The sequence below is a fragment of the Balaenoptera ricei genome, chromosome 2 (genome assembly GCF_028023285.1).
Source record: "Balaenoptera ricei isolate mBalRic1 chromosome 2, mBalRic1.hap2, whole genome shotgun sequence".
Lineage (NCBI taxonomy): Eukaryota > Metazoa > Chordata > Mammalia > Artiodactyla > Balaenopteridae > Balaenoptera > Balaenoptera ricei.
In genome coordinates this window covers 59,907,248-59,927,245 of record NC_082640.1, presented here as the reverse complement: position 1 = coordinate 59,927,245, position 19,998 = coordinate 59,907,248, and the positions used below count along the sequence as shown (strand labels likewise).

Below are 19,998 nucleotides of genomic sequence, written 5' to 3'. Positions count from 1 at the left end.
TAATAATCTAAATTTTTTTCCCACAACATTTCAGACTTTAATGTATTTGAGACCTTAAAGGAAAGATAGGAATCTAAATATACACTTGGGACAGAAGAACTCTAAGCAAAGCTGCAGAATCTATGTACTAAATGAGAAAAGCCACTATTTATTTTAAGATCATAATCGCCTCCTTTTAATCTAGTATAGAGATTCCCTATTTCTGTAATATAGCTTTTAACTCCATTATAACTAATGACCATATCTTCAAGACAGATTAATTTTTTTCCTCAAAGGAATAGGAGTCCCTGCTTATCAAATAAGGAATAAGATTAAGTCCTTCATTTTAAGAAACAAGTCTTCGTTCTGATTTTTAGAATTACTACTTCAGTGTAAGATACTTGGTCCTTTTCCTTGTTTTATTAGAAAAACTATAATTTGTTTTTCTCTATTTTATTTATGTATATGTTTTAGATCATGAAGAGCCCTGTGGTCCCAGTCATAGGTCATTTTGCCTGAATGGAGGGATTTGTTATGTGATACCTACTATTCCCAGCCCGTTTTGTAGGTGAGTGAAATGGACTGGGGGAGAGGGTGATTTTATTTTTTATCATCTACTAACTTCTTTGAGAAGTGATAAATATTGAACAAAGAGTATAAGATGAAAAAGTGTGAGGAACACTCTTCATATTTATATAGAACAAAATTATGGTTTTAAAATAAAAACAAAGCAAAGTGGCAAATCACAATCTCAAAAGTGTTTATTTTGAAAATTGGTAGTGGTAGCTTCAAGCCTATTCAGATTTTTTAATCCATTTTAGTGAACTCTATGATTTTAGCAATTTAGGGAAGACAGTCTATACTTATTACTGGCAAAACAGCTATAGAATTCACTAATGTAAGAAAAGCAACATGAGATATTTTGCTTTGATTTAGAATACTGATAATACATACATTTAGAATACTGATAATACATGATAACTGTGTTGGTACCAAAACTTCATTTGATATATTAAAAAGAAAATGAAGAGTTAAGTTTTTCTAATGGTAGCAGCAAATTTTAAAAAGAAGGGTATCTTAGCCATTATTGTTTTAAAATAATATTATTCACTTTGGGAGTATAGTTATAGCCAGTGATCAATAAAAGACTTGAAAATAGTACTTGTATAGCTGGCTTTGTGTGAGTTTGGTTGAACAGGATTTAAGGAGGTTATAAGAAACCTCTTTTAATATGTGAAAGAAAAACAGCACTACCAATAATGTCCATAGATTTTAGCAGAGCTAACATCTAAAGATACTTTGTAGCATGTACATCAATTACTCTGTTTCTGTTACTTAACTGAAGTGTGAGAGGTATAGAATCTAGATTTAAGATCTTACTAAAGGATAGGAAAGTAAAATTCACAGGAAAAGTGAAAGATATTGGGATTTAGTGTGGAGGAGGAGAGGCAGAGAAATAACCTTATAATTATCTCAGGAAGTTTTTAGAAGTTTTCATGGAGGGAATAGTGAGTGACTGTTTTTAAAAATAGGCATTTTTTCCTCTCAGGTAAAAAAGGAAGGGGATAAAGGAACAAATTAGCAATTATTTCTCACCCACCAGGAGCTTCTACATTATTTTACATTTTTAAATCCATTTACTGAGATATAATTTATGTATGACAAACTACATTCATTTTTAATTAATTAATTTCTTTATTTATTTTTGGCTGCATTGGGTCTTTGTTGCTATGCACGGGCTTTCTCTAGTTGTGGCGAGCGGGGGCTACTCTTCGTTGCGGTGCGTGGACTTCTCATTGCAGTGGCTTCTCTTGTTGCAGAGCACTGGCTCTAGGCGTGCGGGCTTCAGTAGTTGTGGCTCGTGGCTCAGTAGTTGTGGCTCGCAGGCTCTAGAGCACAGGCTCGGTAGTTGTGGTGCACGGGCTAGTTGCTCTGCGGCATGTGGGATCTTCCTGGACGAGGGCTCGAACCCGTGTCCCCTGCATTGGCAGGCGGATTCTTAACCACTGCGCCACCAGGGAAGTCCCTACGTTCATTTTAAGTGCATAATTGCTGAATTTTGAGAAATGTTTATACCCGTGGGACCACCACCACCACAAAATACAGAACGTTTCCATTATCCCCCCAAATTTCTTTACTGACCATATTCTTTATTTACATTTTCATGTTTCATTCTCAGAAAAACCTTAGAGAAAAGGGGGAGAGGAGACTTAAGGAAATAGAAAAATAAAGGGAAAATGAAAAATTAACTGACTTGCCAAAAGTCATACAACTAGGAAAAAATTAAGGAAATGGCCTTTGAGTACAACTCCCAGGGTTCACTTAATCTTATGATATATTCATTCTGGATTCTTTATAAGGGGATATGGCATGTGGCATTCATAGAACAAAACCAAAATGCTTACCAGAAAAAATAAATTTAATAATTAAAAAATAGTAACATTTTGTATCTTGATCTTGGTGTAGCTATATGGGTGAAAAGGCTATCCTTTCTCCGTTGAATTGCCTTTACATCTTTGTCAAAAATTAATTGACCATATATGTGTGGGTCTACTTCTGGGCTATTCTAAATCACTGATCTGTATTTCTGTCTTTTACCAATACCAAATAGTCTCAATAACTGTAGCTTTATAATAAGTGAAGTCAGGCATTGTGAGTCCTTAACTTTGGTCTTCAGATCTTTAGCCTTCTTTTTAACAGACAGTATTTAATGTTAAAAATTTCCAAATACATTTTAACTCCTTCATACAAATTTTATAGCCTGTTGTTCAGTACTCAGTTTAAAATTTTTTCCATTACGATTTCTTCTTTAACGTATGGGGTTTTTTTTTGGTTATCCTTTAAGATTTATATCTAATTTAATTGCATTGTAGTCAGAGTATGTGTTCTATTAAGCTGTATACTTAATACTTGTCTGTATACTAAATGTCTGTTATGCTGCAGTGAATAAGTTGAAAGAAAGAGTTCAGAGTACTGAAATTTGGAGAATCATTGTAATGGGAAGAAATCTAGGGTCTTAGTTCAGGCTACTATAGCAAAATGTCATAGACTGGGTGGCTTATAAACAACAGAAATTTATTTCTCACAGTTCTAAAGGCCAGAAGTCTGAGATCAGGGTGCCAGCCTGGTTGGGTTCTGGTGAGTGCCTGCTTCCTGGTTTGCAGATGTACCTGGGTAGCACTTTTGACTGGCAGATTTATTTTCAGGAAGAGGTAGTAAGGAGCCAGCTATCAGACTGCAGAGACAACATATGACAGAATGAGGAGGACCTTCTTCTAGATGTAAGCAAATTGCAAACCACAGGCCAGATCGTTTTTGTATGACCCTCAAGCTAAGAGTATTTTTCTTGCTTTTTAAAGTGTTGTAAAAAACACATGCAAAAATACAGAAGATTATGCCATACATGGCAGGAAGAGAGAGCTTTCTAGAGCCTCTTTGGACTTTCTTGCAAACCAGCCTCCTCTCATTTTTCTTATCTACTTTCTTTATTTGGTGATTTAGCACAGTGATTTTCTTTTTTTAAGCTAATATTTTAAAGTTGAGGACTGCATGACATCACTTCATTAGTGTTTGTTGAGATTTGCTCTGGAGCCTGGTTCATGTACAGTATTTTAAATGGTCTGTGTCTCCTAGAGAAGAATGTATATTCTTTAATTGACAGATGTAGGGTTTTATATATGTACCTTAGATCAAGCTTGTTATGATGTGCTGTTCAAATCCTATATATCCTTACTAATTTTCAATCTTCTTGATTTATCAGTAACTGAAGAGTTGTGTCAAAATTTCTCACTGTTTTTGGATCTTTAATATCACAATTTCTGTTAATTTTTGCTGAAAATATTTTGAGGCAATGTTATTAAGCCTATATTAATTTAGAATGGTTATGTCTTCTGGTGAAGTATCCCTTTTTATCATGATATAGTGACCTTCTTTATCTCTAATGTTTTTTGCCTTAAAATCTATTTATCTGACATTAATGTAGCTTTACTAGCTTTTATTTTTCAGTATTTGACTAATACACTTTTTTCTTCCAATTTTTCAATATGTGTCTGTAAACACATAGAGTTAGTTGAACTTTACCTTTTCTGTCTTTATTGAAATGATTGAGTTTTATTTTTCTACCCTACATTCTATTTATTTTCATTGATATGTCTTGAAATTAATTTAGTTGTGTCTGTCTTTTTTTAATGAAAAGAATAGAAAAAATATTAGAATAAATAGTGCATAATAAGTGTAAGTATTATTTGTGAAACTTGTGCTTCAGGTGTGTGTGTGTGCCTGTTTGGAGTCACATCTATTATTATTTTTTTGATTCAGTGGCTCAATATTATTATTTTTTAATTGGAATATAGTTGATTTACAATGTTGTGTTACTTTCTGCTGTACAGGACAGTGAATCAGTTATACATATACATATATCCACTTATAGTATTTAGTAGAGTTCCCTGTGTTATACAGTAAGTCCTTGTTAGTTATGTATTTTATATATAGTAGTATGTATATGTCAATCCCAATCTCCCTATTTATCCCTCCTCCTCTTTCCCCCCTGGTAACCATAAGATTGTTTTCTACATCTGTGACTCTATTTCTGTTTTGTAAATAAGTTCATTTGTACCAACATCTAATTATTTACAAAGTCCTGGATTAAATGGAATTTATCCTTACTTCTGTATCTCTTTGCTCTTTCCTTAGTATTGTTTCTCTCCTGAGGTATTGCAGTAGCCTTCTTTCTTCTATCCTAGTCTCGTTCACAATGCTGCTGTAGTTGTCTTTGTCTTTTCTGTTCATGAAATATTTCAAAGGATACAGTGTATCTCCAAATTTCTTAGCCTGGCATTCAAAGCTTTTCATCATATTGGTCTGTTCTGTTGACATCCTCTCCTATAACGTCTTCATACATACCTTGAGTTCTAAACATCCTGAACAATGTGCAGGTTACCAAACATGCTAAGCCTGATTCCATGCTTTGGCATATGTCAGTTCGCCTGCCTGAAATGCCTTTCCTCCCTTGTCTTTGAAGAGAGCTAATTTATCACTTCTGTGGAACCTTCTTTGTCTTAACCAGGCAGTTTCATGGGCTCTTTCTTTTGTACCCCATAATACCTTGTGCATTTCATGCATACCTTTATTATGCCACTGATTAATATTTTAACTGTTTATTTACTGCCTTCCTCAAAATTGTGAATGCCTTGAGGGCAGAGATTTGCCATCTTTCTGCTTTTTTGTGCCTAGCAAAATAAATAAATGAATAAATAAGTATAATGAAGGAAGGGAAGGAACAAATTATACCTATGTATTGCTGCAAGTAATTACAGAAAACTCAAATTTTAAATTGTTTAGTAAAATGTACTGTGTTATCTTAGCCCTACAAGATCAGTAAATAATTTTTATGCAGTGATTATGGGTGGGTTTTTTTACACCTTTTTTGTGGTTTTCAGTATATTTCATATAAAAAAGAAAATTAGGCAGTATAAATATATTTTACATACTATTTATTAACCGAAGTTGTGAATTTTACTTTATGAAAGTATGATTCTTATTCACCATAACACTTAATTTAAAGGTTTAGGTGAATTCTAGTATTTTTTGAATTATTTTTTATTGTAGTAAAAGATATATAACATAAAACTTACCATTATAACCAGTTTTAAGTGTATAGTTCAGTGACATTAAGTACATTCACATTGTTATGCAACCATCACCACTATACATCTCCAGAACTTTTTCATCATCCTAAATGGAAATTTGTACCCATTAAACAATAACCTCCCATTTCCCCTCTTTCCAGCACTGGTAAGCATTGTTCGACTTTGTGGCTCTATGAATTTGACTATCCTAGCTTCCTCAAATAAGTGGAATCATAACAATACTTAGCTTGTATGTCTGTCTTATTTTACTTAGCATAATGACTTCAGGGTTCTTCCATTATAGCATAGTGTAGAATTGCCTTCCTTTTTAAGGATTAATGATATTCCATTGTATGTATGTAACATATTTTGTTTATCCATTCATCCACTGGGGGACATTTGGGTTGTTTTTAACCTCTTGGCTATTCTGAATAATGCTGCTATGAACACGGGTATACAAATATGTCTTCAAGACCCTGTTTTCAATTCTTTTGAGTATATAACCAGGAGTGGGATTGTATGGTAATTCTATGTTTAATTTTTGAGGCACTGCCTTGCTGTTTTCTACAGTGGCTGCACCATGTTACATTCCTACTAGCAATGCACAAAAGTTCCAATTTCTCCACATCCTTGTGAACACTTGTTATTTTCTGTTTTTTTGATAATAGCCTAATGCATGTGAAGCGGTATCTCATTGTGGTTTGTTTTATTTTATTTTTTTAATTTTTGGCTGCATTGGGTCTTCATTGCTGCTCCCGAGCTGTCTCTAGTTGTGGCGAGCGGGGGCTACTCTTTGTTGCAGTGTGCAGACTTCTCATTGTGGTGGCTTCTCTTGTTGTGGAGCATGGGCTCTAGGCATGTGGGCTTCAGTAGTTGCGGCACACGGGCTCAGCAGTTGTGGCTCGTGGGCTCTAGAGCACAGCCTCAGTAGTTGTGGCACATGGGCTTTGCGGCATGTGGGATCTTCCCAGACCAGGGCTCAAACCCATGTCCCCTGCATTGGCAGGCGGATTCTTAACCACTGCGCCACCAGGGAAGCCCTCACTGTGGTTTTGATTTGCATTTCCCTAATGATTAGACATGTTGAAATCTTCTCATGTGCTTCCTGGCCATTTGTATATCTTCTTTGGAGAAATGTCTATTTAAGTCCTTTGCCTGTTTTTGAACTGGGTTGTTTTTTATTTGTTGTTGTTGAGTTTTAGTTCTCTGTACATTCTGGGTATTAACACATCACCAGATGTATGATTTACAAATATTTTCTCCCATCTTATGAATTGCCTTTTTACACAGTTGATAGTGTCATTTGATGCACGAAACATTTTAATTTTGATCAAGTCCAATTTGTTGTTTTTTTTCTTTTGTTGCCTGTGTTATTGGTATCATATCCAAGAAATCCTTGCCAAGTCTATGTCATGAAGCTTTTGCCTTATGTTATGAAGCCTTTGCCCTATTTTTTCTTCTAAGAGTTTATATAGTTTTAGGTCTTATGTTTAGGGCTTTTTGTATTTTTAGTTAATTTTTATATATGGTGTAAGGTAAGGTCTTTTGCATATGACTATCCAGTTTTCCTAGTACCATTTGTTGAAAAGACTGCTCTTTCCCCATTGAATGGTCCTGGCACCGTTGTTGAATTGACCGTATATGTGAGGGTTTATTTTGGGGCTCTCTATTCTATTCCATTGGTCTATATGTTTGTCCTTATGCCAGTATCATATCGTTTTGATTACTTAGCTTTGTAGTAAGTTTTGAACTTGGGAAGTGTTAGTCCTCTAACTTCGTTCTTCACAATTGTTTTGTCTATGCAGGGTACCTTGAAATTCCATATGAATTTTAGAATCAGTTTTCTTGTTTCTGTGGAAAACATCTATTTGGTTTTTAATCAGATTGTCTTGAGTACTTATATAGGTAGTTATTTTTTAATGTGTCAGACATTTTGTGTGAAAACTGTAGAGATATTTTAAGGTTTTTGATGGTATTATCTTCTTTTAGAGAGGATTTACATAAGATTCTGACAAGTGGTTAGAGGCACTAGTAATCATAGATTACCTAATCCAATCAGTGGTTGAGATTGTTGAAAGCAGGGCTTCAGCTGCTGTGTAGAAACTAGTCTGTCTGGTTTACCATTTTGTCTAATTTAAATTTTGGAAGCAGCTTCTCAACTTCCAAAAAATCCTGCAAGGATTTTAACTGGGATTGAATCTTTAGGTCAAATATGAGAATTGGCCTCAAATAAAGTTGAGGACTTCCAATTCATGAACATGTTATATACCTTGATTTTATGTCTTCTTTTTTTTTTTTCTTTTTTTTTCTATAACATCTTTATTGGAGTATAATTCTTTACAATGTTGTGATTTTATGTCTTCTTACATTTCTTTCAGCAGTATCTATTTTTTAGTCTTGGTGTTGTGATCTTGCATATATTTCATTAGTTTTTAAAAATACATATTTTAATGTTTTTGGATGGCATTTTCAATGGCATTAAAAAAATTCATTTTCCAAATGCTAACTGCTTGTGTGTGGAAATAAAATTATTTTTATACTGATTCTATGTGTAATGATCTTGCTGAATTCACATATGAATTATGATAATTGTGTGTCTAAATAGTCCTAAAGAATCTGCAATCTTGTCATCTTTGAAAATGTCAGTTATACTTCTATCAAATCTTTATACCTTTTATTTACTTTGTTTCCTGCTGTATTGTAGTGGCTAGAATCTGTAGTATATTTGTTGAATAGAAGTGGTGAGAGCACTCATCCTTGTCTTGTTTCTGACCTCAAGGAAAGAAAACTCAATATTTCATTTTTAAGTATATCAACTGTAGGATTTTGTTGATATCTTTTAACAGATTGAGGAAGTTCCCTTCTATTCTTTGCTGAGAGTTTTATCATAAATGTGTTTTATATTGTATTAAATGCTTTTTCTGTGCCTATCAAAATGGTCATATGATTTTCTTCTTTTATTTGACTAATGTAGTAAATTATATTAATTTTTTTACAGCTTGATATGGTATATTTAAGGTATATTTTATACCTATATTAAAGCATATTTAAAGAATACATATTTAAAATGTACAGTGTGAGTTTTGACATAAGTATGGAGCTATGAAACCACATGCATAATCAAGATAATGAAAATATCCATAATCTCAAAGTTTCCTAATTCCCCTTTGTAATTCATCTCTTCCTACCATCCCTGTGTTCTCAAGTAAATGCTGATTTGCTTCTTGTCAGTATTGATTGATTTTGCAGTGGCTAGAATTTTATATAGTAAATGGAATTATACACTGTGAACTCTTTATAGGGTAATGCTAGCCTCACAGAATGAGTTGGAAAGTTGTTCCCATCTCTCCAGTTTTCTGGAAGAGTTTATTTAGGGTTTGTAATGTTTCTTTCTTAAATATTTGGTTGAATTTAAAAATGAAGCCATCTGGGCCTGGAGTTTTACTTGTGGGAAGATTCTTAAATATAATTTCAGTGCCTTTAATAGATGTAAAGTTAAAGTTATCTGTTTCTTCTTGAGTAATCTTTGGTAGTTTGTGCCTTTCAAGGAATAATTCCGTTTCATTTAAGTAGTTAAATTTATTGGCATAAAGTCATTCTTGATATTCCCTAATTTAGTATAAAAAATTTAAATTGGTAAAAAGAATTCCTATAAAGAATACAGGAATAGAAGATGCAGGGAGCAGCCACTGCCTCTAAGCTGAGGGAGAGTACTCAAGAAAGGAAAAAACTTGGGGGATGCTCCATCAATGCTGAGATTCAGATCTTGATGGAGAGAGTTCGGCTATGGCCTACTAGATGGTGGAGAAATTCTCAGGCCAAGGCTATTAAGCAGAAATCACCCGTTGGGTTGCTGGTGAGTCTCATTGGGAGGCTGCTTGCTAGTGTGTGAGCAAGACCTGCTGGGGTGCTGTTGAAACTTTCTGGACGGTGTGCATAACTGGGTATACCACCAGAAGCCTCCAACTGGCCATCACACCATAGGAGCAAGAAAAAAAATCCCTTCTTACGGTGTCCTTCCGGTGCTCTCTACTGACAAGGCCTAACATTATGCCAGCTGGCAAAGGAGAAATAGTATACTTTCAAGCCCAAGTTTCACAAAGCTTGGACAAAGTCTAGATTTAGAGGTGAGAGGCAGTAAATTGATAACTGGCATATCCCTCCTTTGGCTACCCTATGTACATCTTACACTCACTTGAACTTCCACACACCAAGGAATTCTCATACTTTCCCCAAATTAATTCAGTCCCAACAGTAATTGTTTTTATAGCTGGCAATACTAATTACTCCTCAGATTTAGTCATAGTGCAACTGAATATACTGTAATATAAAGACTAATGGCTAAGTTTAACCTCCAGTAATGGTAAGATGGAGAATGAAAAGAAAATGGTTAATATCTCCAAATACATACATATAACAAGCAGAAAAGATACATATTACAATCTTTTTTGTAATTAATTTGTTATAAGACCATAGGTGATATCTGTGGCTTCCTTCTCCACTACCCATTCCATATTCTGCTTGTCTTCAGCCATCACATCAGTAGATTTCTTACCAAGGGGAGTAACCCAAACCTTCTTTCCTGAGGGATCTGAGTCCTCAATACCCCAGCCTTTTTTTTGATTGCTGTAATTTGCCATTAACCTGCACTATTGAGAATTGACGTAGAGTATTAAGAGGCAGCGCAGAGAATTCCCTGGGTTCCAGGTATAGTCTTCCTTTTCCCCATTATATGCCAATAGTCCAATTTCCTCTTGATAGTTGGGATCAACTGCTGAAGCCAATAGAGTAACCCACTCTTCTTCCTTTTGGTTCAGTTGCATGTGGAGCCCAAAATGACCATGTGGAAGTCTTACCTTTCAATTCAGTAGACCATTTGTGTATTCCTTGATGGAATCGTTATCCTCTTTGGGTCTAGCATCTCTGAACTTCATAGGCATGAAGTTCAAAATTGTAAGGTGAGAATAAAATTCAGCAAGTGGGTTATTAGGTATAATAGTGAGTGAAGCCACTATCAGTTCCACCTCTTGATTCCCAGACCCATGCATTCTAACTGTGGGGGAGACAGCACCATATACAATGACCTCTGTCTGACTCAAAGCACATAACCAAATCCTGTAAAATGGAACCCCATCCTTTCAGCTTTTTTTTTTCTCCCATTAGTTTTATTTCATTTTTAATTAGGCCAGATGCTTCTAAGTGATAGCATATGTAGTAAAACCATTTTCATTCCATGGATATGAACTCAGAGCGGCACTTCCTTAGAAATGAGTTCCATGATCAGAAGCAGTGTTATGGAATACTGTGATGGTAGATAAGGCATTCTGTGAGTCCTTGGATATTTGTGCTGGCAGACCATTATGAACAAGGAAGGCAGATCCATATTTGGAATATGTGTCATTTCCAGTGAGAACAAATCTCTGCCCTCCTCTGTGATGGAAAATGTACCATGTAACCAACCCACCACCGAGTAGCTGACTGTTCCCCCAGAAGATAGTTCCATATCAGGGACTCAGTGTTGGTCTCTTTGTTGGCAGACTTGGCACTCAGTAGTAGCATTAGCCAAGTCAGCGTTGGTAAGGGGAAGTCCATGTTGTTGAGCCCATTCATATCCTCCACTCTGCCACTATGGTCACTTTGTTACTGGACCCTTTAAGCAAGCACTAGGACAGCTTGGGAAAGAGGGTGACTGAAAGAGCATGTCATTTTGATTTAGAGCACATCACCTTATTATTAAGAGCACCCTCTGCAGTGAAGGCCATTTGATATGCAATCACATGGGAACCAAATATCTTCACAGTCTGTGCCCATTCTGAAATATCCGTCTACCTACTTCTCCACATTTTCTTGTCACCTACCTTCTATTCTTGTTACTTCCTTCCCTGACCATACAGCCAAATTGTTAACAACTGCCCATGGATCTATATAGTTCTGTAGAGCAACTGCTCGTGGATACATACTTCTCGCCATCTTTTTAGACAAAGTGGATAGGCAATGTACTGCTCAGAGTTCTGCCCACTGGGAGGATTTTCCTTTATCACTGAATATTAGTCACCCCTGAGTAGGGGTGTAATGCTGTAACTGTCCACTTTCAGCACCAGCATATTGTACAGACCCATTTATAAACTAGGCTTGAATATTTGCTTCCTTTGCTAGTTATTAGGAACTCCTCAGGAGACTATAAGCATAGATTTGAGAAGAGGTAACACAACAGGAGTCAGAGTCTGAACTACTTGCTCATGTAACTTATTGTACCTTATGGATTTGCCTATACTTGGTCTCTTATATGCCATTTCCATTTGACAATGAATTGTTTATGCTCAAACACAGCTAGTTGAGTCAGACAGCACCCAGTTCATGATGGGAAGCTCAGACCATATGGTCATCTGATGTCTCATGGTGGCATCACCCATAGTCTATGTGGCCTACACAGGAGAGCAACCACGGAGCTCCTCGAAGATACAGGTGCTGCCCTCACTAATGAATTAACAATGCATTAGTGATAGGAGTGCCTTCTACGCCTTCTTGGGAGATATAGTGGTGAGGTAGTCGTGTAGCTCACACACGATAAATCCACTCCAGCACTCCTAACCCTAAGATTTCATGCTCCCTCATGTACAGCATGCCATAGGAGCTCCAGCATTTTATTTTCATTAAATGTAGGCTACTGAGTCCAAGTTTCAGTCCACCAACCAAGCTGTTAGCTCATACAATGGGAAGAAGCTCTAACACATTAAATCCAGAATCTCTAGTAAGTGCACCCATATCAATAAACTTATCCCTCTTTGGTCTTTTCTTAGAATCTACTCCTGCACATATTCCCCAGGATACACACACACACACACACACAATAATGTAATTCTTCTGGTATATAAGCTTTCTCCTCTTGGGTCATAGTATATACATTATTTTTGGAGTATGCTGATGTTTGACCCTAGTTATTGGCCTAGTAGAAATAAGGGTTGATTTTGGTGGGTCTTGAGGAGAACGAGTGTCCCCTTGCCAGGCATTTGCCCCATGTAAAGTTATCACAGAGTTCTTTAAACAAAGGAAAGCTACTTTCCTCAGACATAGGAAGGCCAGCTACTTCCACAATTAAGGGACTAGGGTATTTGAGATTGCCAGTTTCATCTTGCCTACCAGATGTCCCCATTTCAAGTTTTAAGGGCTCATTCTTTATCAATCAGTGCCCTGTTATTCACATAAGAAGCTTGGAAAGACCATAAACTCAACTAGTATTGTAATTCAATAGCCTGAACAAAGTAAATATCACATTAGATTTTCAGCAAAATCAGCTCTGTGGCTATAAGAAATGGATTATTTTAGGGCGGCTATGGGAGCTTTTTAGTTCCCAGACTTGGATTTGAGTTTATCATTTTCTTTCTACAAGTGCTCTAGTGCATTCAAGACATCCCATACCTTGTCCTGTGGTCAACATTACTGCCATAATACCTAAGAGCTCTTAAGTTACTTCAATTGGTACAATTACAATGACTTGTAATTCATCACAATTAATTGTGATGCTGCTGCATGCTATGGATTAATAGCCTCCCATTTCCTGTTGTCAGGGAGTTTATTCCTACGCTTAAACCTAAGGGCATGACCAGATCAATCCCAAAATCTTATCCTTGAGGTTCTGTCTCCTGCCATCACACCCAGTACCAATTCTGTTTTAGTTAGGTTCAGTCAGGAGACAGGAACCAAAACAGTAACTTGAACAGTAATCTGAGTATTAAATATATACAGAATTATTAAATATGTAAAAGAGGATTAGCTTCTAAGAAGGGTATAGTGAAACCTAAAGAATACAGGAATAACAGGTGAAGAGAGCAGCCACTACCTCTAGCCTGAGAGAGCGTACCTAAGGAAGAAACAAACTTAGAGAACACCTTGCCCAATACCCCAGTTGTGGTTCAGACCTTATTGAAGAGGGTAAGGCAGTGTCTTACTAGATGGGGAAGAAGCTTGCCACGGTACCTTAGGCCAGTGTTGATGACCTTTCTTCTTTCTTAAATAAACATCTAGTGCTATAATTTCTTCTGAAAGCACTGTTGTTGTTTTTTTCTTTTTTGGCTGCCTTGTTGCTGCACACAGGCTTTCTCTAGTTGCAGCGTGCAAGGGCTACTCTTCATTGCAGCGCATGGGTTTCTCACTGTGGTGGCTTCTCTTGTTGTGGAGCATTGGCTCTAGGTGTGCAAGCTTCAGTAGTTGCAGCATGTGGGCTCAGTACTGTGGCACACGGGCTCTAGGGTGCACAAGCTTCAGTAGTTGTGGCACACGGGCTCAGTAGTTGTCTCTTGCAGGCTCTAGAGCACAGGCTCAGTAGTTGTGGTGCGCAGGCTCAGTAGTTGTGGCTTGCGGGCTCTAGAGTGCAGGCTCAGTAGTTGTGGTGCATGGGCTTAGTTGCTCCACAGCATGTGGGATCTTCCCGGACCAGGGATCGAACCCATGTCCCCTGCATTGGCAGGTGGATTCTTAACCACTGCGCCACCAGGGAAGTCAGAAGTCCCCTGAAAACACTGTTTAGTTCCCATTATTTTTGATATGTTGTGTTTTCATTTTCATTTAGTTTGTTTACTTTCTAATTTCCCTGTGATTTCTTCTTTGACTCATAAGTGTGTTGTTTAGTTTCCAAAGACTTGGGGATTTTCTAGATACTTTTGTATTATTGATTTTTAATTTAATGTTGCTATGTTCACATTTTATACTTTGTATGATTTGAATTTCTTTAAATTTATTGAGCCTTGTTTTAGGCTCATAATATGTCTAGCATATCTATCATTTACCATGTTCCATGCACACTTGAAAAGTACATGTATTTCTGATTTTAATGAGTGGAGTGTTTGATAAATGTCAATTAGATCATATTAATTGATAGTGTTCAGGTTTCTATATTTTTACTGTCATTCTATCTATTCCAGTGAAATTCACAACTGTAGTTGTGGATTTTTCTATTTGTTGTTTCTTCTATTGGTTTATGTTTCATGTATTTTGAAGCTTTGCTATTAGGTGCAAAAGCAATTTAGGATTGTTATGTTCTCTTGATGAATTGGCTCCTTGATCCTTAGAAAATGACTCTCTTTATCCCTAGTAATATTCTTTGCTCTATGCCTGCTTTGTCTGATTTTAACATAGACATTCCAGCTTTCTTCCCCTTAGTTTTAGCATGGTATATATTTTTCAATTTTTAAATTTTAAGCCTATTTATGTCTTTATATTTTAAGTGAATTTCCTTTTGACAGCATATAATTTGATTTTTAAAATCCAATGGACAATCTCTGCCTTTTAACTAGATTGTTTAGACTATTTACATTTAATGTAGTCATTGATACAATTGGGTTTAAACCTGCTATTTTGCTCTTTGTTTTCTACTAATCCCTTCTGTTCTTTGTTCCCTTTTTCCTCTTTTTCTGCCTTCTTTCAGATGGAATGTTTTTATAATTCCACTTAATTGCCTTTGAATCAGCTACAGTCTCTTTGCTTTTGTTTTTTTTGGTGGTTGTTTTTGGGTTTTATAGTACATCTTATCATCGTCTACTTTCAATTAATATTATACTACTTCAATTATAATATAAAAACCTTTCAATAGTACACTTACATTTCCCCTCTTTTGGCCTTTCTGCTATTATTGCCATATACTTTAAGTCATTATATGTTATAAACCACACAATACATTGTTATTATTTTTGGCATTAACAGGAAATCAACTCTTAAAGAGATTTGTAACATATGAAAAAAAAAAAACTCTATATCTTTCCTTAACATGATTGTACTTTCTTCCACCTTTTTGGACATATGGGATAATTTGTAATAGCTGTTTTAATATCCTTGTTCACTAATTCTGTCCTGTGTCACGTCTGGGTTTGTTGTGTTGTTTGTATTTATTTAAATAATTTTGAGCTTTTTCCTAGGATGTTGTTAATTTATTTGAAAACAGTATGATCCTTCAGATTTGCTTTTTAAACTTGGTGAGATTAGAGAAATTTTTAATCTAGTTAATAATTTACCCCCACTACTGAGCCAATGCCATTCTGAATACACTACCTGATACCCGTGTATTACAAGGTTTCTCTGTTCTGGCTGCCAGGAGCATGAACTGTTCAACCCTGTGTGAATTTCATGAATTTTTCCACCTGCTTTTTTCCAGTGTTTTCTTTTTTTTCTCCAACCTTGATTGTTTTCCTTATGTGTGTGCTGATTGGTATTCAGTTGAAGACTTAATTAGAACCCTCTGAAGATCTGTGGAGTTTTCTCTCTCTGGGCAGTTCTCTATATGGTGATGTGCCATGTGAATTTTAGCTTCCTTGGCCTTCTCAGATCCTAAACTCTGTCCCTCAAATCAGGAAGACCCATTTCCACCTGAATACCCCTGCCTGTGCTGTGTCTTGGAAATTTTCTCCAGCCAGTAAACTGTGGTAATCGTAGAGTTTACCTCATTTATTACCCTTCTCTCAGGGATCACCATCCTGTGCTGCCTCTTGTCCACTATGTGTAAACATTGTTTTATATTTTTGTCTTTGTTTTTTAGTTGCTTAAGGTAAGAGGATAAATTTAGTACCTATTACTCCATCATGGCTGAACAGAAGTCTCTACATTGATTTTCAAATGTTTAACCAATCCTGCATTCCTGTGATAAACCCTGTTTATTTATGTTATTCTTTTTATATATTACTAGACTTGATTTTCAAGTATTTTATTTAGGATTTGTGCATGTGTATTCAAGAGAATATTGGCCTATAATTTTTTTTCTTCTAATACCCTTTCTGGGTTTTGTTATCAAGGTTATACAAGTCTTATACATTGAATTTGGTAGTGTTCCCTTTTTCTCTAGTCTCTTGACAGAATTTGTGTAAAATTGGTATTATTTATTCACTAAATGCTTAGAAGAATTTATAAGTGAGACCATCTGACAATAGCACTTTCTTTGTGAGACAGTTTTAAATTGTATACTTAGTATCTTTAACAGAAACAGGAAATTCAGCTTTTCTGTTTATTCAAGTGCTAGTTTTGGTAAGTTGTATTTAAGGAATTTTTCCATTTCATAAGATGTCAAATGTGTTGGCATAATGTTGTTTATATTATCCTCTTATTACCTTTTAAACATCTGAAGAGTCTGTAGTGATGTTCACCTTTTAATTTCTGATGTAGGCGTTTTGTGTTTTTTCTTTCTTTCCTAGTGGTTTACTTATTAATTTTTTCAAAATCAATTTTAAGCTCTGTTGATTTTTCTCAATTGCATTTTTGTTTTCTATTTCATTGATTTTTTTTTCCATTGAAACTTTTCAATTAGAAATTTACCTCAGTCCCCATCCCAAATCACATAACTTCAAGTCAGTTCAGCCCTTAGACTGAGCCTCATGACCAATTGTTTTTACATAGAAGAAATCAAATGGTGTAGTCAACTTTTTCCATTTAACATTATCTCATAAATGCTTTTTTACATTGCATCGTCTTCTTGGCAGTGATCACTTTAATGTCATTTTTTAGTGAAGTATAGTTGACATACAACATTCCATTCGTTTCAGGTGTACAACATAATGATTCGACATTCATATGCATGAATCTGGATGTCTGTGTCCTTCCTTCGGTTAGGGAAGTTTCAGCCATTGTTTCTTTGAATAAACGTTCTGCCCCTTTTTCTCTCTCTTCTCCTTCTGGGACCCCTACAATGTGATTATTCTACTTGATGTTGTCCCATTGGTCCTTTAAGCTGTCTTCACTTTTTAAAATCTTTTCTCTTTTTGCTGCTCTGGTTTGGTGAGTTCCACTGCCCTGTATTCCAGACCACTGATTACTTCTCCTTCATCTAATCTGCTATTGAACCCCTCTAGTGTATTTTTTAATTCATTTATTGTATTCTTCAGCTCTGTGACTTCTCTTTGGTATTTTCTTATATTTTCCCTTTCTTTGTTGAAGTTCTCTCTGTGTTTATCCATTCTTCTCCCAAGTTTGGTGAACTCATTGTTGGATGTTATTGCTTGCACAATGCTGAAGTATATAACCTTGTACATAAATCTGCACATGTATGAAGTTATTTATCTGTAAAATAAATTCCTGGAAGTGAGATTTCTGGGCTAAAGGTATATACATTTGTGATTTTAATAGGTGTTGCCAAATTGTTCTCTGTGGGGATTATAATACCATTTTGAACTCCCACCAGTAACATATTTGAGTACTTGTTTCCCTTGCAACAGAGTTGTCAAACTTCTGGATTTTTGCCAATATAATAGATAAAATCATGGTATCTCAGTGTTCTTTTCACTTATATTTTCCTAATTATAAGTAAAGTCAGGCACCTTTCATTGTTTAAATATTAATTATCTTTTTTGATAAGTATTTGTTCACATATTTGCTTATTTTTAAAAATTGTATTATCGATCCTTTTCTTTTTATTTCTAGAACTTTTCTTATATTAGGGAGATTGGCCTTTTCTATGTAATATTAATTTAAAATAATTATTTATAGTTTATTATGTTTCTTTTTACCTAGCCTATGGTGTTTATTTTTCCATGCAGTAATTTTTTTGTTTGTCTGCAGTCAAAATTTTCAATCTTTGTTTTCTTAAACTTCACATTTAAGTCATACTTAGAAAAGCCTTTCCTATTCCAAAGTTATAAAGAATTTTCCCAAGTTTATTTCAGGTTCTTTTTTTTAATTAAATAATTTTTCTATTTGGAATACATATATGGTGTGAAGTATGGATCCAGATTTATCTTCTTCAATATAGCTACCCATTCCTTCCAATATTTGATTTAAATGTCACAATCTCCATTAGAATGTCATCCTCATGAAGGCAGGAATTTTTATTCATATGTTTACTGCTAGAATAGTGCCTGAAACATAGTAGGTACTCAATAATTATTTATTAAATGCACGAATTCCCCCACTGATGTGAAATGCCAACTTTCTTATATACTAAGTTTCATATGTATTTAAATTCTTACTGGAATTTCTCTCATTTTCCTTTGGTCTGTCCATCTGTTCATGTGCCAGTAGCAACCTCTTTTAATTGCTGAATCTTTATGGTGAGATTTAATATATGGTAAGTCTAGTTTTTGCACCACCACACCCCTAACCATCCTTGCTTTTTAATTTTTTCATATGAACTTCAGAATTAATTTGTCTGTCCAGAAAGAAAAACTGTGGACTTTTTGAGGGGGTAATTGCATTAGTTTGATACATTCACATAAGGAAAAATTTTTTTATAGTGCCGAGTCTTTTTATCCAAGAACAGTACATATCTTCTTACTTATTCAAATCCTCTTTTGTGTCTTTCAGGGGTGTTTAAAAAACCTTTTATATAGGTTTTGCACATTTCTCTAGTTTTTTCCTATAGATTTTATTTTTTGCTACAAATGTAAATCAATTTTTATATGTAAACTTAATAAATATCATGTTACTTCTATATTTAAAACTCTTCAGTGACTCTCCATCTCTCTCAGATAAAGATCAGAGGCCTATAAAACCCTAATGATATGGCCACAGTATTTCTCTGCCCTCATATCCTTCTCCTCTCCTGTTGTTCAATCTACTTCAGCCACATGGACATCCTTGCTGTTCCTCAATGCCAAGAAAATTCCTGACCATAAGATAATGTCCTGGTTTTTCTTTCTGTGTGGAATGCTCTCCCCCAGGATATCCTTATGGCTAACTCCCTCACATCCTTCATGTCTTCACTGTCAACTTCTGGATGAAGCCTCCCAGACCACTTTTAAAAAAAATGAAATCTATTCTTCTCCCACTTCCACTCTTTCTTTCTCCAAATCTCTTATCATCTACTAACATGCTATATGATTTTTTATTTACTTTTTTTATTATTAGTATCTCCCCAAGCTAGATTATAAACTCCATGGGGTTTTTTTAATTTAAAAATTTAAGAATTTTTATTTTATTCAATGCTGTTTCCCATGCATCTAGAACAGGCATAGAGTAAGCACTCAATAATTATCTATTGAATGAGTGAATGCCCAACTACTCTGCTGAATTCTTTTATTGTTCGTAATATTTTTTTCAGTTGATTCTCTTGGCTTTTCCATCAGGTATGGTGGAAACTGATAAAGTAGAGTGATCTGATACCCAACTCAAGCATTATATTTTCTATGAAGTTTTTCCAAGTAGAATTAACTGTTCTCCATTTTGCACCCTGTGGCAGAGCCTGTTAGTGTTCAATAAATATGTGTGGGGTCCTCTACATTTCCCAGCCTCACTTACCATTAGGTTGGGTCCACGTGATTGAGTTCTGGGACAGTATGCTTGCTATGGGAAGGGATTCAGGCCACTTCGAAACCTGGCCCCAAACAACCATCTCCTGAAAAACTCCAGCCTGTCTTTTTCCTGCCTCAGTGACCTTGGAGGCCATGTTTTCCAGTTAGCAGATTTAAGAGATGGAGAC

The 19,998-nt window shown here is 35.4% G+C and overlaps 1 protein-coding gene across 4 annotated transcripts in view; it reads left to right on the top strand.

Annotated features, from left to right (window-relative positions):
• The window catches only part of NRG4 (neuregulin 4), a 128,167-nt gene that overhangs the window by 50,798 nt on the left and 57,371 nt on the right, over positions 1–19,998 (top strand). For all 4 annotated transcript variants that reach the window (XM_059912689.1, XM_059912687.1, XM_059912686.1 and 1 more), the window contains one exon: positions 454–547. In XM_059912689.1, coding sequence (XP_059768672.1) covers positions 454–547 — 94 coding nt within the window. The remainder of the gene's footprint in view (positions 1–453; positions 548–19,998) is intronic.